At 36.0% G+C, this 18,657-nt stretch overlaps 1 protein-coding gene and 1 pseudogene across 4 annotated transcripts; one reads left to right on the top strand and one right to left on the bottom strand.

Annotated features, from left to right (window-relative positions):
- Positions 1-82: 82 nt before the first annotated feature.
- On the bottom strand, positions 83-17,549 carry LOC145582097 (protein TIFY 4B-like). 4 transcript variants are annotated; one of them, XM_081639121.1, is made up of 9 exons: positions 17,291-17,549; positions 16,983-17,125; positions 16,034-16,212; positions 12,682-12,772; positions 12,443-12,620; positions 9,236-9,295; positions 8,368-8,431; positions 8,070-8,281; positions 83-501 (listed from the first exon to the last, which is right to left on the bottom strand). In XM_081639121.1, the coding sequence occupies exons 1-9, from the start codon at positions 17,424-17,426 to the stop codon at positions 497-499; spliced, it is 1,068 nt and encodes a 355-aa protein (XP_081495247.1). In that variant the 5' UTR covers positions 17,427-17,549; the 3' UTR covers positions 83-496. The 4 variants fall into 4 exon arrangements, with proteins under 4 accessions (XP_081495247.1, XP_081495248.1, XP_081495249.1 ...); XM_081639122.1 differs by having other exon boundaries at positions 12,443-12,611; XM_081639123.1 differs by having other exon boundaries at positions 12,443-12,608.
- LOC145583405 (uncharacterized) lies at positions 5,814-7,173 on the top strand (annotated as a pseudogene).
- Positions 17,550-18,657: the final 1,108 nt, after the last annotated feature.

Here is an 18,657-nt window from a genome sequence, read left to right as displayed (position 1 = left end):
GCATCCAGAAGCAGCACTCCAAAACAAGATAAATCAAAAGCAATTATTGTTAGGTGCTAGTGAGTAGAGATAGAGATAACCATCAGGTATAATAGCTTGGCATTATAGTGATTAATAGGTCCTTACATCTTGATTGGTAAGATGGTAACATTAAACATGTCATTACATCTTGACAGTGCTCAGCGACAGCAGGAAGCTGGCGCATCATAAGTTCTAAATTGATTAGAGCAGCAAGAACCTCGACTCCATAGAGACTAGAATCATTCCGTGCCTTCTGTTTACAAAATTGATTAGAGCAGCAAATTACTCGTACCACTAACGACAATATCCTCTCATAGGTACTCCAGAGTGGAGATCCATAACACATCTCAACTGGCATGCACCACATATGTAAGGTGTGGATCACAATAATGCCGTCTAGAATCTTCAGGGAATGACTTCTAATAGGGTTATTCGCTTCCATGAGACAAGCAGTCAACAAGCCGTGAAATGATCTCTAAGCTGCAATGATCAGTAAGAAAATTACTCAATAGCCTTTGCAACTGTCTAAATATATAGCAAAAGCAACCAATTACTATTTCTGTTGTCAAAGACCTACAAACGGAGGAAAATATTACTCATTCAAATATAATTCAGCAACTCAATTAAAAGGTTTCTAGTAATTATAATATTTGATATTTGCTAAAACATTTGAGCCAAATACTGAACACTTAATTTTTCAGATCGGTTTCGTAACCAAATTTCAGTTGCCAACTGAAAGGTCAAACCATCCCGGAGAAACTAGAGAACGACGCAGGGAAAAAGCATAATCAGAAAATTTCATCTAAGATACCAAATAAAATAAAATAAAAAAGTCACGAACAGTTGCTACTGCGGCTATATTTCCTGATTTGTTGGATATATGACGAAAAAAGGAAAATCAAGGGTTGACAAGGAAATACACATGCTGATATAAACAATACTTTTCCATTAGTTTTCAACTTATCTATCACACAGAGAATAGCTTACCGGTAAAACTTAGTTTGCTGAGGAAAGTTGTGCATGCAAGGTCTTTTTATATTGCTATATATATTTTCAAGGCCCATTACTTTTTCAAAATTTAATTTCTTACCACACTCCCCTCCCTCCTTCCTCCCCCCCCCCCCCCCCCCCCCCCAAAACCCAAAAAAAAATAAAAATAAAAAATAAAAACCTCCCCAACACTCCCGGGAAAAAAGAAAAGTAAAAAAAGAAAAAAAAAAATCAACATATAGCAGATTGGAAGCTGTTGAAGTTGCAACAAGTGAAGATCTAAATTACATCTGAAGATAATATGACTTGTGAAACTCTTTAAACTTTTAGTAATGTCCTAAGTAGGGCATACTCCAATTCTCCAAGTCTTAATAACTTCAGCACCTCCTCAATCACTGTTTGAGTGCTCAAATTCTGCTCACATTGCACACTCTTTCCTTTCCCAGATATTTTATAATCCATCCTCAGTAAAAGCCAGCAGGAACACGCAAAGAGGTTTAAAGTGCATGAATTCTATCTATCAGGTACAGGTTCAGCCATTCCTGCACTAAGTTAATAACTTGGCCTTATGTATGAACAAAAGAAAATATATTTTGATGCATCTAAAATCAAAATCAAGGTTCATGGTAAGAGTATGTTTACTTGGTTTCTGTTATTAGGGCCAACTAGGAAATGTGTCAAGGGCTCTAGCACTACCACATCAGGTACAGGTTCAGCCATTCCTGCACTAAGTTAATAACTTGGCCTTATGTATGAACAAAAGAAAATATATTTTGATGTAAAATCAAAATCAAGGTTCATGGTAAGAGTATGTTTACTTGGTTTGTTATTAGGGCCAACTAGGAAATGTGTCAAGGGCTCTAGCACTACCATTCAGAGTATTAAAGTATCACGTCCAAGTACCAAGTATCAAATGCTGTACATTGAGATGAAATGGAGACCAAAAATTGGTAGACCAACTCCTTGATCCAGCTGGTCTAAGCAAGCCAGTACCCAACTGCAATAATTCTGATACTCATCCATTTCTTCTGTTTCTCATAGGAATTGTTTTCCAAAAGCTTCATCTCTATTTTGGTACAAAGAACAATGTAATGGGAAGAAATTAAAGGGAAATCTTAGAAAACTCTTTGATAAAGCTGAAACTTCCAGTTCATTTAGAGTGGTCAGCATGGAGCACATCAAAACCTTTAGAAACCCAAAGAACAAAGAAGTACAGAGTACTTATGTATCCAAAAAGTCAAAAAGATCAGATGTTTTATAACCTGTCTCAGGTATCATGTTCCATCCTGGCTGAAACTTATTCCTCTTTTATTATATATATGAACATGATGAATCGAACTATCCAAACATGAACAAGAACATGATTAAAAGAACAAGACCAGCTCCTTGATCCTGTTGGTCTAGGCAAGCCACTAAGCCAGTACTCAACTGCAATGACCCTGATCATCATCAATTACTTCTGTTTTTCATGAGAATTATTGTTCCCTACTACAAGAGGAGTGGTGATCCACTTACAAGAAAAAAGAGGTTCTCTCCAAACACCACGGCTACAGGAGTAGAGCACGAATCTTATAAACTAGTCACCTTTCTACCACTTTTCCGATGAGGGACGATTCTTCACACACATGGGAAAATCCAACAATCTCCTCCTTACATGTGTGTTCCATGTCTTCCATCATAGCTCCCCCATATTCGTACACCCTCGCATTGTCCTGAGCTTGTAACTCGAGAACCAACTAGTACAACCACAAACCCATTAGTAAAACCACACCAGGGAACTTCTTTCCACATCAAATCTAGCTATACTCCATTGTGTTTGAGCCACACACCAAGTAGGCCAACATGTTTGCAATTCATGCTTACAGGTCAATTGGTATATTCTACTCCATTACTAGCATGTATGTCCATCAACTAGGGCTCACCCATCTTTCAAGAGCACCATACAATGCCACCTCTAAAGGATTGCACCCACACCATCAAGCTACACCACTCTTTACCTACATATTCGAATACTAAATTACTAAGCGACCATTAGGCCCGTGATTGCATTTATTCTTCCAACTTCCGCTCATTCGGGCTGTCTAATTGTAATGTACTTCTTCACATGTATGATCAGACAAAATCTCTATTTGCTCACTCACCACTTCCTTAGCTACCCCTTGCAACATCTTGGACTTCACCACATGCTACCCTACGTGAGAATAGGACAATTAAAGCAATTCATAATTAGCTCGGATAGTAGTTGTTGCACCATGGTCAAGGCCCACTACAAGATAAAAGGTGACCCACGTACAAGGCAACTGAGGATCCATCCTAAAAAACATATGGCAATAAGAGTAACCCACAAACCTAACACACTCGTCACTTTCCTACCACTCTTCACCACTTTCGATGTGGGACTTTTATCCTTCGAAGATATAGTGAGCATGAGATTGAAAAATACATATCTTGCACAGAGACTATCCAAAAGGGCACATTGCAGTTGCTTGAATCAGAGAAAAACTTGGGTTCAGGTATTACGTGCATTTAGGATTTTGGGAGTGTTAATTCGGAATGCCATAGAAATTCTCTCTTTTTTTTTCCTTTTTTTTTTTTTTTCCTCTCTTTCAAAGTTTCCGATGACTGAATGGTTGATAAGCAGTTTTTAACAGGGTGGGATACATATCCAGCAACCTTTTTACTCATTATCTCTCTTTATCTTACACCCACCCACCTTTTTAGACGCACTTTCTTATATTTTCTTGTACCCACTCCTTTTCAAAATGTTCTTAAACTATGTATTTGCAATGATTTGAGCTTAGTTTTAAAAAGCGCGCCTAGGCGCAAGGCTCACTGAGGCGCAGCCTGTTGCGCTTTAGCCAATGCAGGCGCAGGCACCTACAAAAGGCGAGCGCCTGGTGTGCCTATTCATGAGGCGCAAGGCGCGCGCCTCATGAGCTTTATGGTGATAGGCGCTGAAAACTTTTAACATTAAAAGGCACATGCTTTTTAAAGGTATATAATTTTTTTTAAAAAAAAAAAAAAGAAAAAAAAAAAGAAAGAAAGAAAGAAATTTAAAATACTTAAAACAATCGAGGAGAGAGAAATTTCAAAAGATCCCCAATTACAAACCCTAATTTAAGGAGAGAGAAGTCAAAGAAGCAACCACCGATCCCCTCGCAGCCACCGGCAGATCCCTCGCAGCCACCAGCCGGCCCCCTCGCAGCTATTGGCCGGTCATCCTTGACTTCCTGCAGCCGGCGGTCAGAGCCTCAGAGGTATGTTTTCTTTTTTTTTTTTTTTTTCCTTTTTCTTCTTTCTACTTCAACCTTTTTCTCTTCACTGTTCACTTCTGAGTTTCTATTCACTTCTGAGTTTCTATTTCTTTTCTTTTTTTAAAGGCGGTTTCTTTTTCTACTTCACTCTTTCATTTAGTCATTTTTTCATCTGTTATCTTTGTCTGTTTTTTAATTTTTTTTTCTATCTTTTTTTTAAAAAAAAAATTAAGTTTTTCACTCTGACTTAGACAATTTAAGCTACTTGATATGTGCTTGAAATTGATTATATGTCACTATTTTCAGCTTGTTAATATAAATGGATAATACCGGTTCAAGCACTCCATCCACGGGATCATCCGACCCTTATGATCCGGGAAGAAAATATGCAAAGGTGGATCCTAATAATAAGAATAATTTGGCAATGTAACTTTTGTGCTAAAGTAACTAAGGGAGGGATTTATCGACTAAAAAAACACTTAGTTGGAGGATTTAGAAATACAACTAAGTGCCCAGATTGTCCTGAGCATGTGAGGGAGGAAATAAAATCTTTTATGCTTAAAAAGGCACAAGCTAAAACAACTACTCAAATGACTCCACAGTTTGATTATTTTGATATTGTTGATGAGGAAGAGGTGGATGAAGTTGAATGTGAGGTAATGAACACGTAGGGGGGTTCAAAGGGTGGTAGTTCAGGTAAAAAGAGTAGCAACCCTCCTAAAAAACCAAGACACAAAGGCCCTCTGGATGTGTTTGTTACTTCTACTCCTAAGGATGTATTTCAAGGAAGAAAGGAAGATCAAGGAGTTTTTGGAGCTTGTTATAAACAATTAAGGGAGAAAGCTTGAACGGATGTTGCAAGGTGGTTCTTTCATGCTGGAATTCCATTTTATGCAGCTACTTATGATAGCTTCAAAGTGATGTGTGAATCAATTGGGCAATATGGATCCAGTTTCAAGCCACCTAGTATGCATGAGCTAAGAGTTCCTCTTCTTAAGAAGGAAGTCCAAACTACTACTAAGCTAGTGAAGAAGCATAAGAAAGAGTGGGCAACCAAAAGATGCTCAATTTTATCCGATGGTTGGAGTGATTCCGTTGCTCAAAAGGATATTATAAACCTTCTTGTTAACTCTCCAAGGGGATCCATGTTCATAAAATCCATAGATGTTTCTGAAATTGTGAAAGATGCAACTTTGTTGTTTAAGTTGCTTGATGACATGGTTGAGGAAATTGGAGAGCAAAATGTGATTCATGACAATGCATCTAATTATGTAGCAGCGGGTAAGAAATTTGATTCAATTCCTTTGCTTTTTGTATTTGATTTTTCATTCCTAAATCTCAAGAATAACTTCTATCTATTCTTTGTTTTAAAATATTTTAGGAAAATTGCTTGAGGCCAAAAGAAAGCATCATTATTGGACTCCATGTGCGGCACATTGCTTGGATTTAATGTTGGAGGATATTGGAAAAATTCCAATAGTAAAGAATGCTTTAAAGAAGTGCATGCTCATGAATGGTTATATATATAAACACATACCTCATGTGAACATGATGAGGAGATTTACCAATCAAAGGAATTTGCATAGGCCCGCCGTCACAAGATTTGCTACTTCATTCATTACACTTGCTCAATACCATAAACATAAGAATGATTTGAGGAAGATGGTCACTTCTCAAGAATGGAATGATTCAAAGTGGTCAAAGCAAGCAATGGGAAAAAAAGTACAAAACTACATTTTGCAAGACACTTTTTGGAGGAATGTCATGTATGCCCTTAAGTTGACGGGACCTCTTGTTAAAGTTCTTAGAATTGTTAATGGGGAGAAAAATCCACCTATGGGCTACATATATGAAGCCATGGATAGGGCTAAGGAGGCTATCCAAAAGAGTTTTGCTTATCGAGAAGATCAATTTAGGGATGCTTTTAAGAGCATTGATGAAAGGTGGAATTGCCAACTTCATCGACCTTTGCATGCGGCTGGATACTACCTTAATCCATCAATTTTCTATGATCAACCCGATGATGTTTGTTGTGAAGAAATTGAGACGGGGTTGTATAATTGTATTGGAAGGTTGGTTCTGGATGTGGAAACTCAAGATAAGATTATGATGGAGTTAGATGCATTCAAAAGTGCTTCCGGACTCTTTGGCCATTTGGCTATTAGGCAAAGGAAAACCAAATAACCCGGTGAAAGCTATAACTTTAAAGCTTATACATATTTTTAACTTTGAAATATACTTGCAAACTAATTATATTTTTATTTTTTTAATAGCAGAATGGTGGTCTAACTTATGGATCTTCAAGTCCTAATCTCAAAAGCTTTGCCATGAAGGTTCTTAGCCTCACTTGTAGTGCTACCGGTTGTGAAAGAAATTGGGGAGTTTTTCAACATGTATGTACTTTAAGTTTTACCCTTAATATTATATGTTTATAGCTCATAAAAACCTTTGACTAATAAAGTAAAAATTTAGTTTTGTCACAGCTCCATACCAAGAAAAGAAATCGTTTGGCCCAAGCTCGTTTAAATGACATGGTCTATGTCAAATATAATCGAGCTTTGCAACGCCGATATGAGAGGCGAAACACCATTGACGCCATTCTTTTGGATGATATTGATGAAAGTAATGAGTGGCTACTTGGAAAATGGATGAAAATTTGGGGGAAGAACTTGTGTTTGAAGGTGATGACTTGACATGGAGTGCGGTTAGTAAAGCCACCGGGGCAAATGAGCCTTCCTATGCTACTAGAGGGGCATCAAGGGTTAGAAACAATGCTCCATCATCATCTAGAGGGAATAAAGGGAAGGGACCAATGGTGATTGATGATGATGAGTGGGAGGAGGACATTGGTGAAGATGCGGATAATGAAGATGTTGAAGACTTTGAAGTTGATTTAGAGACTCTTTAGTTCTTTAGGAGACCATCCACTACCCTATGTTTGCTTTTCTTTCTCTCTTTTAATTAAATTATGCTAATTATGTCTTAGTCTAACTACTCTCTAAGTACTTGTCTAATACTTTTGCGTTTTAATGAATTAGCGATGATTTTTGTTAAATTGCGCTTCCTTTTATGCATTTATAATAGATGTGATATTTTGTTATAAGTACAATATTAGTCTAGAAATCATTTTGGAGGTTTTAGGGTCTTAAGGTGTGCCTCGCCTACGAAAGCCGCGCGCCTGAGCCTTGCGCCTAGGCTCCAAGGACCTTTTGCGCCTTGGTGCGCCTCACGCCTTATAAAACCAAGGATTTGAGCAAAAAAAAAAAAAAAAAGCGAGAGAGAAGTATGAAGTATCCCAAATTCACAATTACTTATTCTTCCTTTTGTATACCCTTAATATTAAATGATTTTGTCATATGGAACCACTGCAGTCAGTTCCAGAAAAAAAGCAGCTTCTAAAAACAAAATTTGCTCCCCATGTGAGACAAATGTAGCTTATTAAAACAATTTTTGGAATATTTAAAAGAAGATGAAGAGAAATCTTCCACAATGATCCACATTCTGGTGGCTTCCAGGAAGAACTTTTTTTGTTGAAAATCATAGGGAATAAAGCATTTTGATTTCATCTGGAAATTAATACCCAAGAAAATTGATCATACTTATTCGTTTTACTGCCACAAGCCTTAGAGAGGCTTCAAAAAATTAAACCACATTGATAGGTTGTGTTCCCCCAAAAAAATAAAAAAAAATAAAATCTATTGTATTGGTTTATTATAAAAAAAATAAAAAAAATAAAAAATAAAAAAAGCAAGAAATTGACCTGGTGAGAACATCCTTAGTTGACAATGTAATTTTATTGCTTACCTTTGTCATTAAGATCAACAGACAGACCATGATTCTTCTGATCTTTATCCGCCAAGCCATAACTTGAACAGGGTATCCCATGTTGGCTTCTAGGGCTAGTGTTGTTTCGAGTTGTTTGTCCGTTGATGACTGACGTCCTCATCTGATGGTTCAGGTACATCTCCAAGCCAGAAGGAGAAGATTCTACCTTCCTTTTCATCTTGAATTTCCCCCTGATGACATTGGAGAGAAAAAGAAACAACTTAAGGAAACAGAATAACTTAAGATACAATTAAAGATATCAGGTCATATGTTATACCTATCTTTTCTCTTCTCAAAGTACCTCTGCAATGAGACCTGTCTATTTGTCTGACCTTCAACATCTGCCATGTGAAATGAAAAGGATAAGCAAGACCATACACCACCCAAATCAATCAGAAAAGAAGCTTACTTACTTCAAGATGAAGAAAACTTCATAAGGAAGATCATTGGCCCAATGATGAGGAGAGGAAGAAAAACTGGATTTTTTAAAATTTATTATATGGTTACATTAATTATACAGTGATTCAAAACAATTTTTCAACCAGCAGTCTAAAATAATGCACACACATGTTTTTAACGACAAGAAGAATCTGAAAGGATTCCTAAATAGCAGGATTCAACAACAGAATACTAACTCCAATATTCCAGATACAACAATTACATGAGATGAATCCTAATAGCTGGTGAGCAACAGAAGAGGTACTATAAATGCAGAAACAATTACACAACCTCACATCCCACAATTCAATCAACACTACACATGTTCTTCATAAATGAGTCTTTTTGAATCTCTCTTTTCTGTATTCTCCTGAAAAGAAAATCAAACCATAACAGCTACATATGCTCTAGTGAATGCCAATCATCAGTTAATTTTTCTGAGTTATGACTCTCCACTAGGCCACACCCTACAAACAAAGTAGGCTTCTACAAGATCCAGCTTCAGTGGTCTCTATGGTAGGAACATGATATATGCCTTAGGAATTAGAATACTTGTCTAATGGTAGTATCTTGTTTCCATATCCATTCCATCCCATATTGATCATTATCCTTCATTGTGGTTGTTGAACATCTATCATATTCGCATTTGAACAAAAAAAATATTTTTGGCAATGGAAAGCACAGTCATGACACATAAAATGACGCACCTTGTTCGTAAAAAAGGCTTCCATCTGATTTACAATGTTGAATAGATTCCATCATTTTACCTGCCATTTTATAAAGAATATACCAAAAAAAATTGAGCAATGATCTTTTTGTAAATAAACCATCATATCACATAAGGCTTGAAGCAGGTAAAAAAAGCAACAGATCTAACAGCCATAAAAAACCAAATAGCAACTAACATATAGTTACTAGATAAGTTAGGCTAATATAGACTTTCTAAATCTCAGCTTAGATAAACACTTTGCACAAGCCATGCATGAAGTTCTCTGATGCCCTTTCTTGGTTCATTAGTGCGACACTCGAAAAATCAATCAAGACAGCCACTACAGTTGCGTCATTTTATTGTATCTCAGCAAGCAGTGGAAAGTGCTGAAATTCACAAAATGCTCAAAGAAACCCGCCTCAAAAGAGAATAACAAAGGAAAGAATATCCATGGTCTCACATGGAAAGGATATGAGGGTTTTCCCTTGTTTATACACGGGAGGTTTACCTTACATAATTTTTAGTGGACCCCACAAACACACACACACGCTGACCTGGCTCGTGGCGAGGAGCAGGGCGCCGGTTCTGTGTTCCTTTTTGGAGCCCAAACTTTTTGAATGATCCATTAATTGTAAGAATTTATTATTGCTATTCTTAGTGAAATTATTTGGCCAATATGAATTGATTGAGCCTTTACCACATCCCTGATTTATTCACATTATTAAGTTGTTCCTTGCATCATCTCCCCTAATGCATCCTACTGTTTTGTCTCCTACAGTTATAAAAAGAGCCATCATCTTGTTCTTGAGATGTACGGAAAAACTAGCACATCAAACACTATCTCAAAAATGTTTTCTAGCCAAAAATTCTGATCTTCATTCATGAGTTGAGTTTGTAATCTAAGGAGGGGCAATATTGGTAGTCTAGTCTAGTACTATTAGGTTAGTAGTCTTAAACTTTAGTATATAAGAAGGAGGGGGGGGGGGGGGGGGGGGGGGGGGTGGGGGGGTTGAAGAAAAGGGTAGGCAGAAATTTGAAGTAAATCCTTCAACTCACTATTTGAGAGTTGTGACCTAAAGTCACTAATAGAGATTGGCATCCTAAAGTTGCTAGCTTGTACAAATCCCTGCTCTTCAATATTTTCAATCAAAGATTTGATATTTTGCCTCTGTATTGTGTGTTAATGGTGTGTGTGATAGTCCAGCAAGCATGAGTCTATCACAGAGTTCACACACTTTAAAAAGCTGTGCTAATCCTGGAAGCTAATCGCTCTGTTTCTACCTGCACTAGGGTAGTGCAGAATCGTCTTTCTAGAAAGTGATCATTCCCACTAGGCCATGACGCAACACTGTTACGGCATTTCGAAATAAATTTTATTCAGGTTTTAATTGCATCAGAAAGTCAACTGCTACACTAAAGGCTAAGAACAAAGATTAGGCTACCACTTCCTCTGACCACTCGTGTCTCAACCCATCCACCAACCAACCAAACTAAACCATTACCCGGACGAATGAAATCTAGTCTATGGCAACTCATATAAGTGCATAGCTTTATCTTTGATTGGAGGACATAAACTTAAAGAACTAGCAATAGCCACAACAATAAACATAATAAAACAAGAGAGGGGGGGTGGGGGGGACCTTTTCAGCAATGGGCGGAAACCATCAATTAGAATAAACTAACAGAAGCCTACATCCATCAAGCGTGGAGCCTCAATCTTTTCCAACCATGCACCAATACACCTTTATACGTACTTCATAAATGCACTGGTCTCCTTCCAAGACTTAAACTTAATCATTCAACAAATAATACAACAGAAAACTTTATCATCCAATAAAACTTGAAAGGGTAACATGACATACCACACAAGGAGCCACTAACCTGAAGCCAGAATTTCAACTACAGATATACCTTTTACATCAAAATTATAGAAACTAACCATTCTTGAAGCTCTTTCAAAAATCTTCACAACACAAATACCCCAACAACACCCCCCCCCCTCAAGCCCTCCCATGCTGACCAAGAGAGCATTCTTTCACTTGTGGCTCACTTACTAAGTCCATATTTACTTCTTTAGTAACCTTCTATTTCTTTTGTAAAGGGCTAAAGGTTTTCGACTCTAAATCAACTATGAGTGCATAGAAGAATTTAAGGGTTTAGGCTTGTAGCTTTCCAATTTCCCTTTGCTTGTGGTTGCATGTCCATCAGCTAATCAAAGTTGATCGCAACTATTAGTCTATTACCAAAAGTACCAAAGAGTGAAAATGAAGATGAATAAGAGTGTTTTCATCATTATGTTGGGTGTTCTTTGTCTTGCAACTTGGTAGGTTTTGAGCAAACCATAGTAGTACTGTTGAAAACAGAAGCACAAAGTATTCTCCCATGATTGGACTACTACAAAACCAATGGGAAAAAGTTTGTTCCCTCGGTTCCCAAAAAAAAAGGTTACTCAATCCCTCTAAAGTACAGTAATAAAGTCGTATCCAATGTCAATATATAGTCTTTCAATGTTTGATTGTTTAAAAGCAGTAGATACTTTTCATACAAAACATGTATGTAGCAAGGAAAAATAGTATTTGTTACACATCCATGGTCCACCCTTAATCCACAAACCAAAAATAAAGATATACTTCTAATCAAATCTTCATCCCATTGTAATACAGAGGTAAACTAACTCAAATTCCCTTCTTTGATTAGAAATCTAATATTTTCTGGAACAGTTTTGGACTCAAGCTACTTATTAACAATTTATAAGTAATTAAGAAAGCATCACGAATTATCTTTGGGACTCCTTGTGAATAGGCCTTTTCATAAACGAGAAATCCACAGAACATCTGTTTCATATCGACTGTGCAGGGTGATTGCACAGCCCTTGTTCATAACACCCTTAAGAGTTGGGATGAGTTATTTATTAAACTCTTGACTCAAAAGTGAATACCTTACAATTTGGTATGAGACAATAAAAAATGACATTCTTAAATTCAGTACACTATCATAAGTTTCATAACAGAAAGCTGCTAACATTGTCTAGATGATCCATGCATAAGAAGCAACTCCAGTGTTATCTAATCAACTAATCAAAGTTATCTGGCAATAGGACTAAGATGTACTCTTGTAAAAATCACACAAGCAACAAGCCCAAACTTTGTTATGACTCTAGAATCACCTAACAAGGAAAATGACTGAAAAAGTCAAAAAGCAGTACCTTGCAACATGGACTGCGCAGCAGCTCCATCTTGAGTAGACAAACTGAATTTAACACTTGAAGTGGGCACCTGGCATGGACCACTCCACTGTGTCGGGTTTCCATTATTTGGTTCATCCTGAGAAAACTGGATAGGGCTTGCTGCTAGATGCATTATCGCCTGTGCCTGCTGAACCAGCTACTCATATCAGAAGGGAGATACTGAATTCTATTGCTGATATCCACATATGAATGATTACCTTGTCAATCGGAACTCCATCATAAACATTGACTCTGCCACTATAAAAGATTGTCATTTGATCAAATGGCAGATGAGATGCATCTGTACCTCTGTAAAATAAAATTATAGAAAGTCTATGTTAGAAACTTATATAGATCTTGATCAATAGTGCATAGAATCTCAAAAATTGATCTAGAATTACTAAAGAAAACAGATCCCATCAAGTCAACTACGATAGGAGCTCATAGTCTTATCATGTACTTACAAGATGACAATGGGGCTTTTTAACCGAAGAGTGTTTCCTTAAATCTTTATTCAGCATGTGTTAGAATTTGTTCCACTATTATTTTAAGCACCCCAAAGTTAAGTGGCATATTATACTTTGATACATGAAGTAGACAATCACAAAATTATATTCCCTCAGTTCCCTTAATATGGCAACAAGAAGGGAAGGCATTTAATTTAATATGAGGAGAGAAAAAGAGAGAAATAAAGATAGGGAACCATGTCATGAAGAGCGAGACAAGGAGAAAGCATGTGCAAATACGGTAATGTTGCTATATTTGTGAAACTTTTTAAAACGGTGATTGTTGCAATATTAGGGGAATGGAGGAAGTATTACTTAAGTTATTAGATTTGAAGTTCAAAAATTAAATAAACCAGCAAAGGATATTTGCTTTACTGTCGTTTGACATTAAATTCTCAGTTCAACATGATGCATAGAAGATTCTTCTATATAGTTTAATACATCAAACATAAAATTGGACTTTGAAACATAACATGTTCATCTCTTGTGCATTCATTTTTTACTGTAATTATTTATTCGTTCCTCCTAAGCCACATTCATTTAACCATCTTTCTTCTGTTCCCCAATCCCACTGAAATACTGAATACTAAAAGATCCTTCTGTGGAGATAACAGAGAATTTTAAAGTAATAGTATACAGAAGAAGTGTTTCCAGAATGCATTAATCTACCTAAATATCAAAGATCAATATACTTCTTCTATTGATGTCATTAAGACATGGCGTACAAATTTCTACCAGTGAGTTACTTTTGAGGAATATTGTGCTCTTCTGGTTGTAATTATTTCTCTTCTTCAATGGAATTGCCTTTCTCAAAAAAGGGTCTTAAACTGCTAAGGAAATCTATTTGATGTAGTTAAAACCATAAAAGATTACTAAGCGCCAAATTTTCTATACCTAACTCCTAGATGATTGTCAAAGAAAAAAGTCAAACTCTCTCTATGTTACCATGACAGGGACTATAAAAATCAGCACATGCTCCCCCCACCCCACAAAAAAAAAAAAAAAAAAAAAAAAAAAAATTAAAAATAAAATCTTAACTGGAACTCATTTTGTGAACAAATACCTTATTTTTGCTATATACTCCGTACTACCTTATTATGGCAATATCTAATTAATATGGTGCCCTCTCTCTGACTAGGTCCCATAATACCTTATTACGGCAACATCTATAATATGCTACCCTCTCTCCAACTTGGTGAACAAGTCAAATGACAGACGCTTTCGCTTCATCTTTACCTGTTTTAAGCGGGTCACTCACTCCTCCTATACTCTTTTTATTTTTATTTTTTTATTATTTTTTTCATTCTCTTTTTCCTTATAGTAGGCCAGTCCTAAGCCTGGATGGAGGATTATAGTAGGAATATGGTACTAGTTCACAAAATGAGTTCCAAAAAGGGTACTTATTGACCATTTTTCAAAGAAGAAAAAAATAAATAAATAAATAAAAACAGAATGCAGCACACAATCATGCAACTGAGCAAAGAGAAATGAGTGGCAAAAATGTAAACAGCCTAGCTCCTACTTAAACACTTTCAGGTTAAATCAAACAGAAAATTGAACACAGCATAGAGAGTCCTTACATAGCTGATTCTCATATGAAATAACATTAAGGCCAGCAGGTAAACGTCAACTGCTAAATGCTATTATTCTAGTACCAACACACTTAGAGGTAGTGGAAAATGATTTGATACTACAACAAGATTTTAAAGAACTTGTCAATAAACAAATTTACTACAAAAAGGCACAATATGCCTGCACAAATGCAAAATTCTACAAGCTCCAGCCAAGGAATTCATGAAACAGAACAATTGAGCTGCTATTTTACACCGTGTATTCTCACAGCTACTGTTACAACTGCGAAATGAAAGATATATGTGCTGCTTCAAGTTTTACACCAAAAAATTTCGAATGAAAATATAATTAAGGTGCCTAGAAAATAGTTTGTCTTACAGATCACTAGCCTTGTATGCTTATTTTTGCATTATATACACAAAGAAGAGTTTGTATTACATTCATCACTTGGTTGCTTCATGCAAATGTTCATTACATTAGACCACAGAAGCTAATAAGGAACGGCAATCAACTTTTTCTTGAAATGGTATCTAGATAAGGTAAGATGGAAACAACTTCACCAAGTATAAAATATAGAATTTTTTTTAAAAAAAAAAAATAAGAGAAGAAAATGTTTGCCCATAGGCTCATATTGGAAATAAGAACTGTTACATTTCAGCATGAAGTTACTTTCATTAGATTGGGCCACACATCCACTGGATTTGGATGCATAAAACCTAGGCACTGCTAAAAGCATAAAACAATAAGCCAATAAGGAATGGCAGTCAAATTCTTTGTCCTGAAATCGGATCTATAAATGATAAGGTGAATTAACCATTAGATAATTTGTTAAGACCATGATCAAGAAGCATGGATGGCCAAGATTCTAATAAATATAAGAAACTAAGAACCAAAAGTCATAGACTTGTTGTGGAATAATAACTAGAGATTACTTAACATTAGTTGATACACATAGGTGCTTCCTATTGAACATTAAACTAGTACGTGAATGTTATCATGGAAATTTGCTGGATAAATCTTGACAACTTCTGCGTAAAAAAGTTTTTTTTTAAAAAAAAGTAATTAAAAAAACTAATTGAAATAATTTGCTCGTAGATGTATTAGTCCAATGACTAACAGATGGACTTATTTTGATGAGTTATAATTTTATAAACCTTAATGATTAATACATTGGAATATAATGCATTAACATATTTCCTCACACTAGTATGCTCTTCTTGATTTAAGCCTATGATAAGAGTTTTAATGAATTCATCTCGAGAAACCATACAAGTTAAAGAATTGCTTATCAAAATAAGTAAACCCAACCAAAATGTTTTACACCAAGCTATATCAAATTTATTGTTGAGACATTTACAGACATCAACAACACAATACTTAAATAGTCTCATCAATTACAAGTCTCCCATAAACCACACTCATGTACTGCTGTAACCAAACAAAACCATCAATAATACTTCTATAGTTCTACTTGAATGTAAGAACAAAAGACCTGACAAGTACAGCTTTGGAGTCAATGGCAGTGGGACAACATTCCAGGTCTCTTGTGGGTTCTGAACTAGAGGTACCAGCCAGCTGATTAGGACCTCCATCCTCTCCCAACGCGGACACCGATCCATCAACATCAGCTGGACTTAATTCTTTAATGGAGCTAGACGAATTAGAGTTCACCTACATTTCATATGTTTAAGAAAATTCTTTGAACAAAAAATTGCCATCATAAATAACAAACAAAATATAATACCAGCAATCCACAAAATATATAAATTACCAAGCTTACACACAAACAACTTAAGGACTTCATGTTGAAACTCAGACTATTTAACAATCAATTACTACATTAAAATACCAAAACTGAACCAATTTATATTAAAAAAAATAATAATTAAAAAAAAAAAAAAAAAAAAAAAAAACTAAAATTGACTCAACCCCGTGATTTAAAAGTATAACATAAAGGGGCAAGGGTAGTAACTATTAACATTAAGGGCATGCTTGGATTGGGGGAGATGTATTACTAAGGTAATAAAAGTCAAACTAAGCAAAATGAATGTGAAAATAGGGAAGAAAGAGATAGTGATGGTGTGATTGTTAGGAAAATTATATAGTGATGGTATACTATAAGGTGAAGAAAGAGGAATCAATACCCTCATTTTGGGGTAATAGTTACACTAGGGGGAGGGTGGGTAACTATTACCCTCACTATGAGAGTAATAATTCCTCCGTCTCTCTCATTTTCACAACTACCTTATTTCATTTATAAACACCATGACTCCTATGACAACACCTCTAATTACTTTTGTTTTGTCAAGTTTGACTTGTATTACCCCTTAATATATTAACCCCAATCCAAGCATCCCATTACATTAAATAAATATTTTAATAACATCAATCAACACGTAATTTTGACATAAATTCCGAGATATTAATTCCAAGATACTAACAGTATTAGTAGGATGTATCGGAGGACGAACAAGGACGGATTTAAGAGCAGCAGCATTAGGAGGAGGAGAAGGCTCAAGCAAAGATTTAAGTGAGATAACTTGTTGAATCGCCTGTGATTTGTTCCATGAAGGTCGCCGCATACCTGTAAAACCCAACCAATCACAATCCCACACGTGTCATTTAACTCCATTTTCAATTTCCTTTTTTCTCTACAAATAAAAAAATACAATAACAATTTAATCCTCAAATTAATTGAAAAATAGAGGTCCAGTAGTTCCGGAAAACAGGGGGAGAAAGAAGGGAAGACCTTTTTCTTTGAGAAAACGGCGGCAATCTTCACGAGTAAGCTGAGAAATGTCGTCTTCAGTGAGTTCGTGGAGGGGTTTGTCTAACACCGACTTGACGGCGGCGGCGGCAGAGGTGGCCGTCACGCCAGAGTTCATGGCGGCGGTGAATCGGAAAAGGAGTGAGAGAGAGTAGGGACTAGAGCAGTAGAGAGTGAGTGAGTGAGGTGAGATGAGAGAGAAAATCGTCGGATGCCCACAGATTTTCGGAACAAAGAGGGTTTTTTTATTTGTTTTGTGTTTTTTATTTATTTTTTTAATTTTGTTTTAACCGTTAAAAGGAAGTCCGGGGTGAGGGTTTAGAGGGGACATTCCACCCTAAGCTGCCACGTATTCACTTTCTGTTGATTATCAGTTTTTCTTTTGTTATTACTAGAGTGCACCCGTGCAATGCACGGGATATATATTTTACAGAATAATATTACAAAAAATGTAACACGAAGTAATAGAAAATATATTTCAAATTCGCACCAAATATATATATATATATATATTTCAAATGCGGAAAGTTAAATTTGTCTCCCTCCGTCCCATAATAATTGACACAGTTCCTATTTTTGTACCTTTCACTATATTTGACATGCCACTAAATACGGAATGATACAACTAATTAAAAAAAATATTTTATCACATTTTCTCTCTCCTCACCTACTCTACTCTCACCCTACTTCTTGTTTTCTTATAATGTAAAAATACAAAAGTGAATATTTATATAATAAACAAATAATTTTCTTAAACTACGTGTCCATCCCAACGTTCCAAGTATTATAGGATGGAGGGAGTATATGATATCTAACTGTTATATATGGCTGATCACACCGTGTGCCCATTTGTTATTACATAAGTTATTGTTATTAGTTTTACAGGGGTTATCCATTTAGTGTTGTAGAGGTAATCCCGTTCGTGTTATAAGGGTTATTTCGTTAGTGTTATTGGAGTTACATTGTTCTTTTGCAAGCAGTTACACTAGTGGTTTGCTGCACATAAAACGTATTGGCCTTGTTTGGCAAATGGTTGTTGGCGGTTAGCTGTTGGCTGGTTCACTTGGCTTGTTTGACCAGCTGGAATGTTTGGTTGTTTATAATGGCTTTTGAAATTGGCTGTTTAAGCTGGCTGTTTATAAAAGTGTTTGGTAAATTAGTTGTTGGTTGTTGGCTCTTTATTAGATAATTTGTGGGCCAACAAGCCAAAAGCCAACAAAAAAAGCTACTCAAAGCAGCTTTTTCATTTTGGCTTAAAAGCTAGCTTTTTCGCTGACTAAAAAGCCAATTACCAAACACATTTTTGGTTGTTTGACCACATAAAAAAAACCAAAAGCCAAAAGCTAAAC

Source organism: Chenopodium album, chromosome 15, assembly GCF_948465745.1.
Source record: "Chenopodium album chromosome 15, dcCheAlbu1.1, whole genome shotgun sequence".
NCBI classification, from domain to species: Eukaryota; Viridiplantae; Streptophyta; class Magnoliopsida; order Caryophyllales; family Amaranthaceae; genus Chenopodium; species Chenopodium album.
The sequence above is the reverse complement of the archived record's forward strand: the minus strand, read 5'-3'. Positions and strand labels throughout refer to the sequence as shown.

Bases quoted from the DNA above. Each gene is read 5' to 3' on its own strand.
- LOC145582097 (XM_081639121.1), bottom strand. From the start codon at position 17,426: ATGAACTCTGGCGTGACGGCCACCTCTGCCGCCGCCGCCGTCAAGTCG. The intron at 12,621-12,681 runs GTAATCATTCAT...TGATATGAGTAG, and splicing joins ATGGAGTTCCGATTGACAAG to CTGGTTCAGCAGGCACAGGC. The intron at 9,296-12,442 runs GTACTGCTTTTT...ATAAAATGGCAG, and splicing joins TGCGCAGTCCATGTTGCAAG to GTAAAATGATGGAATCTATT.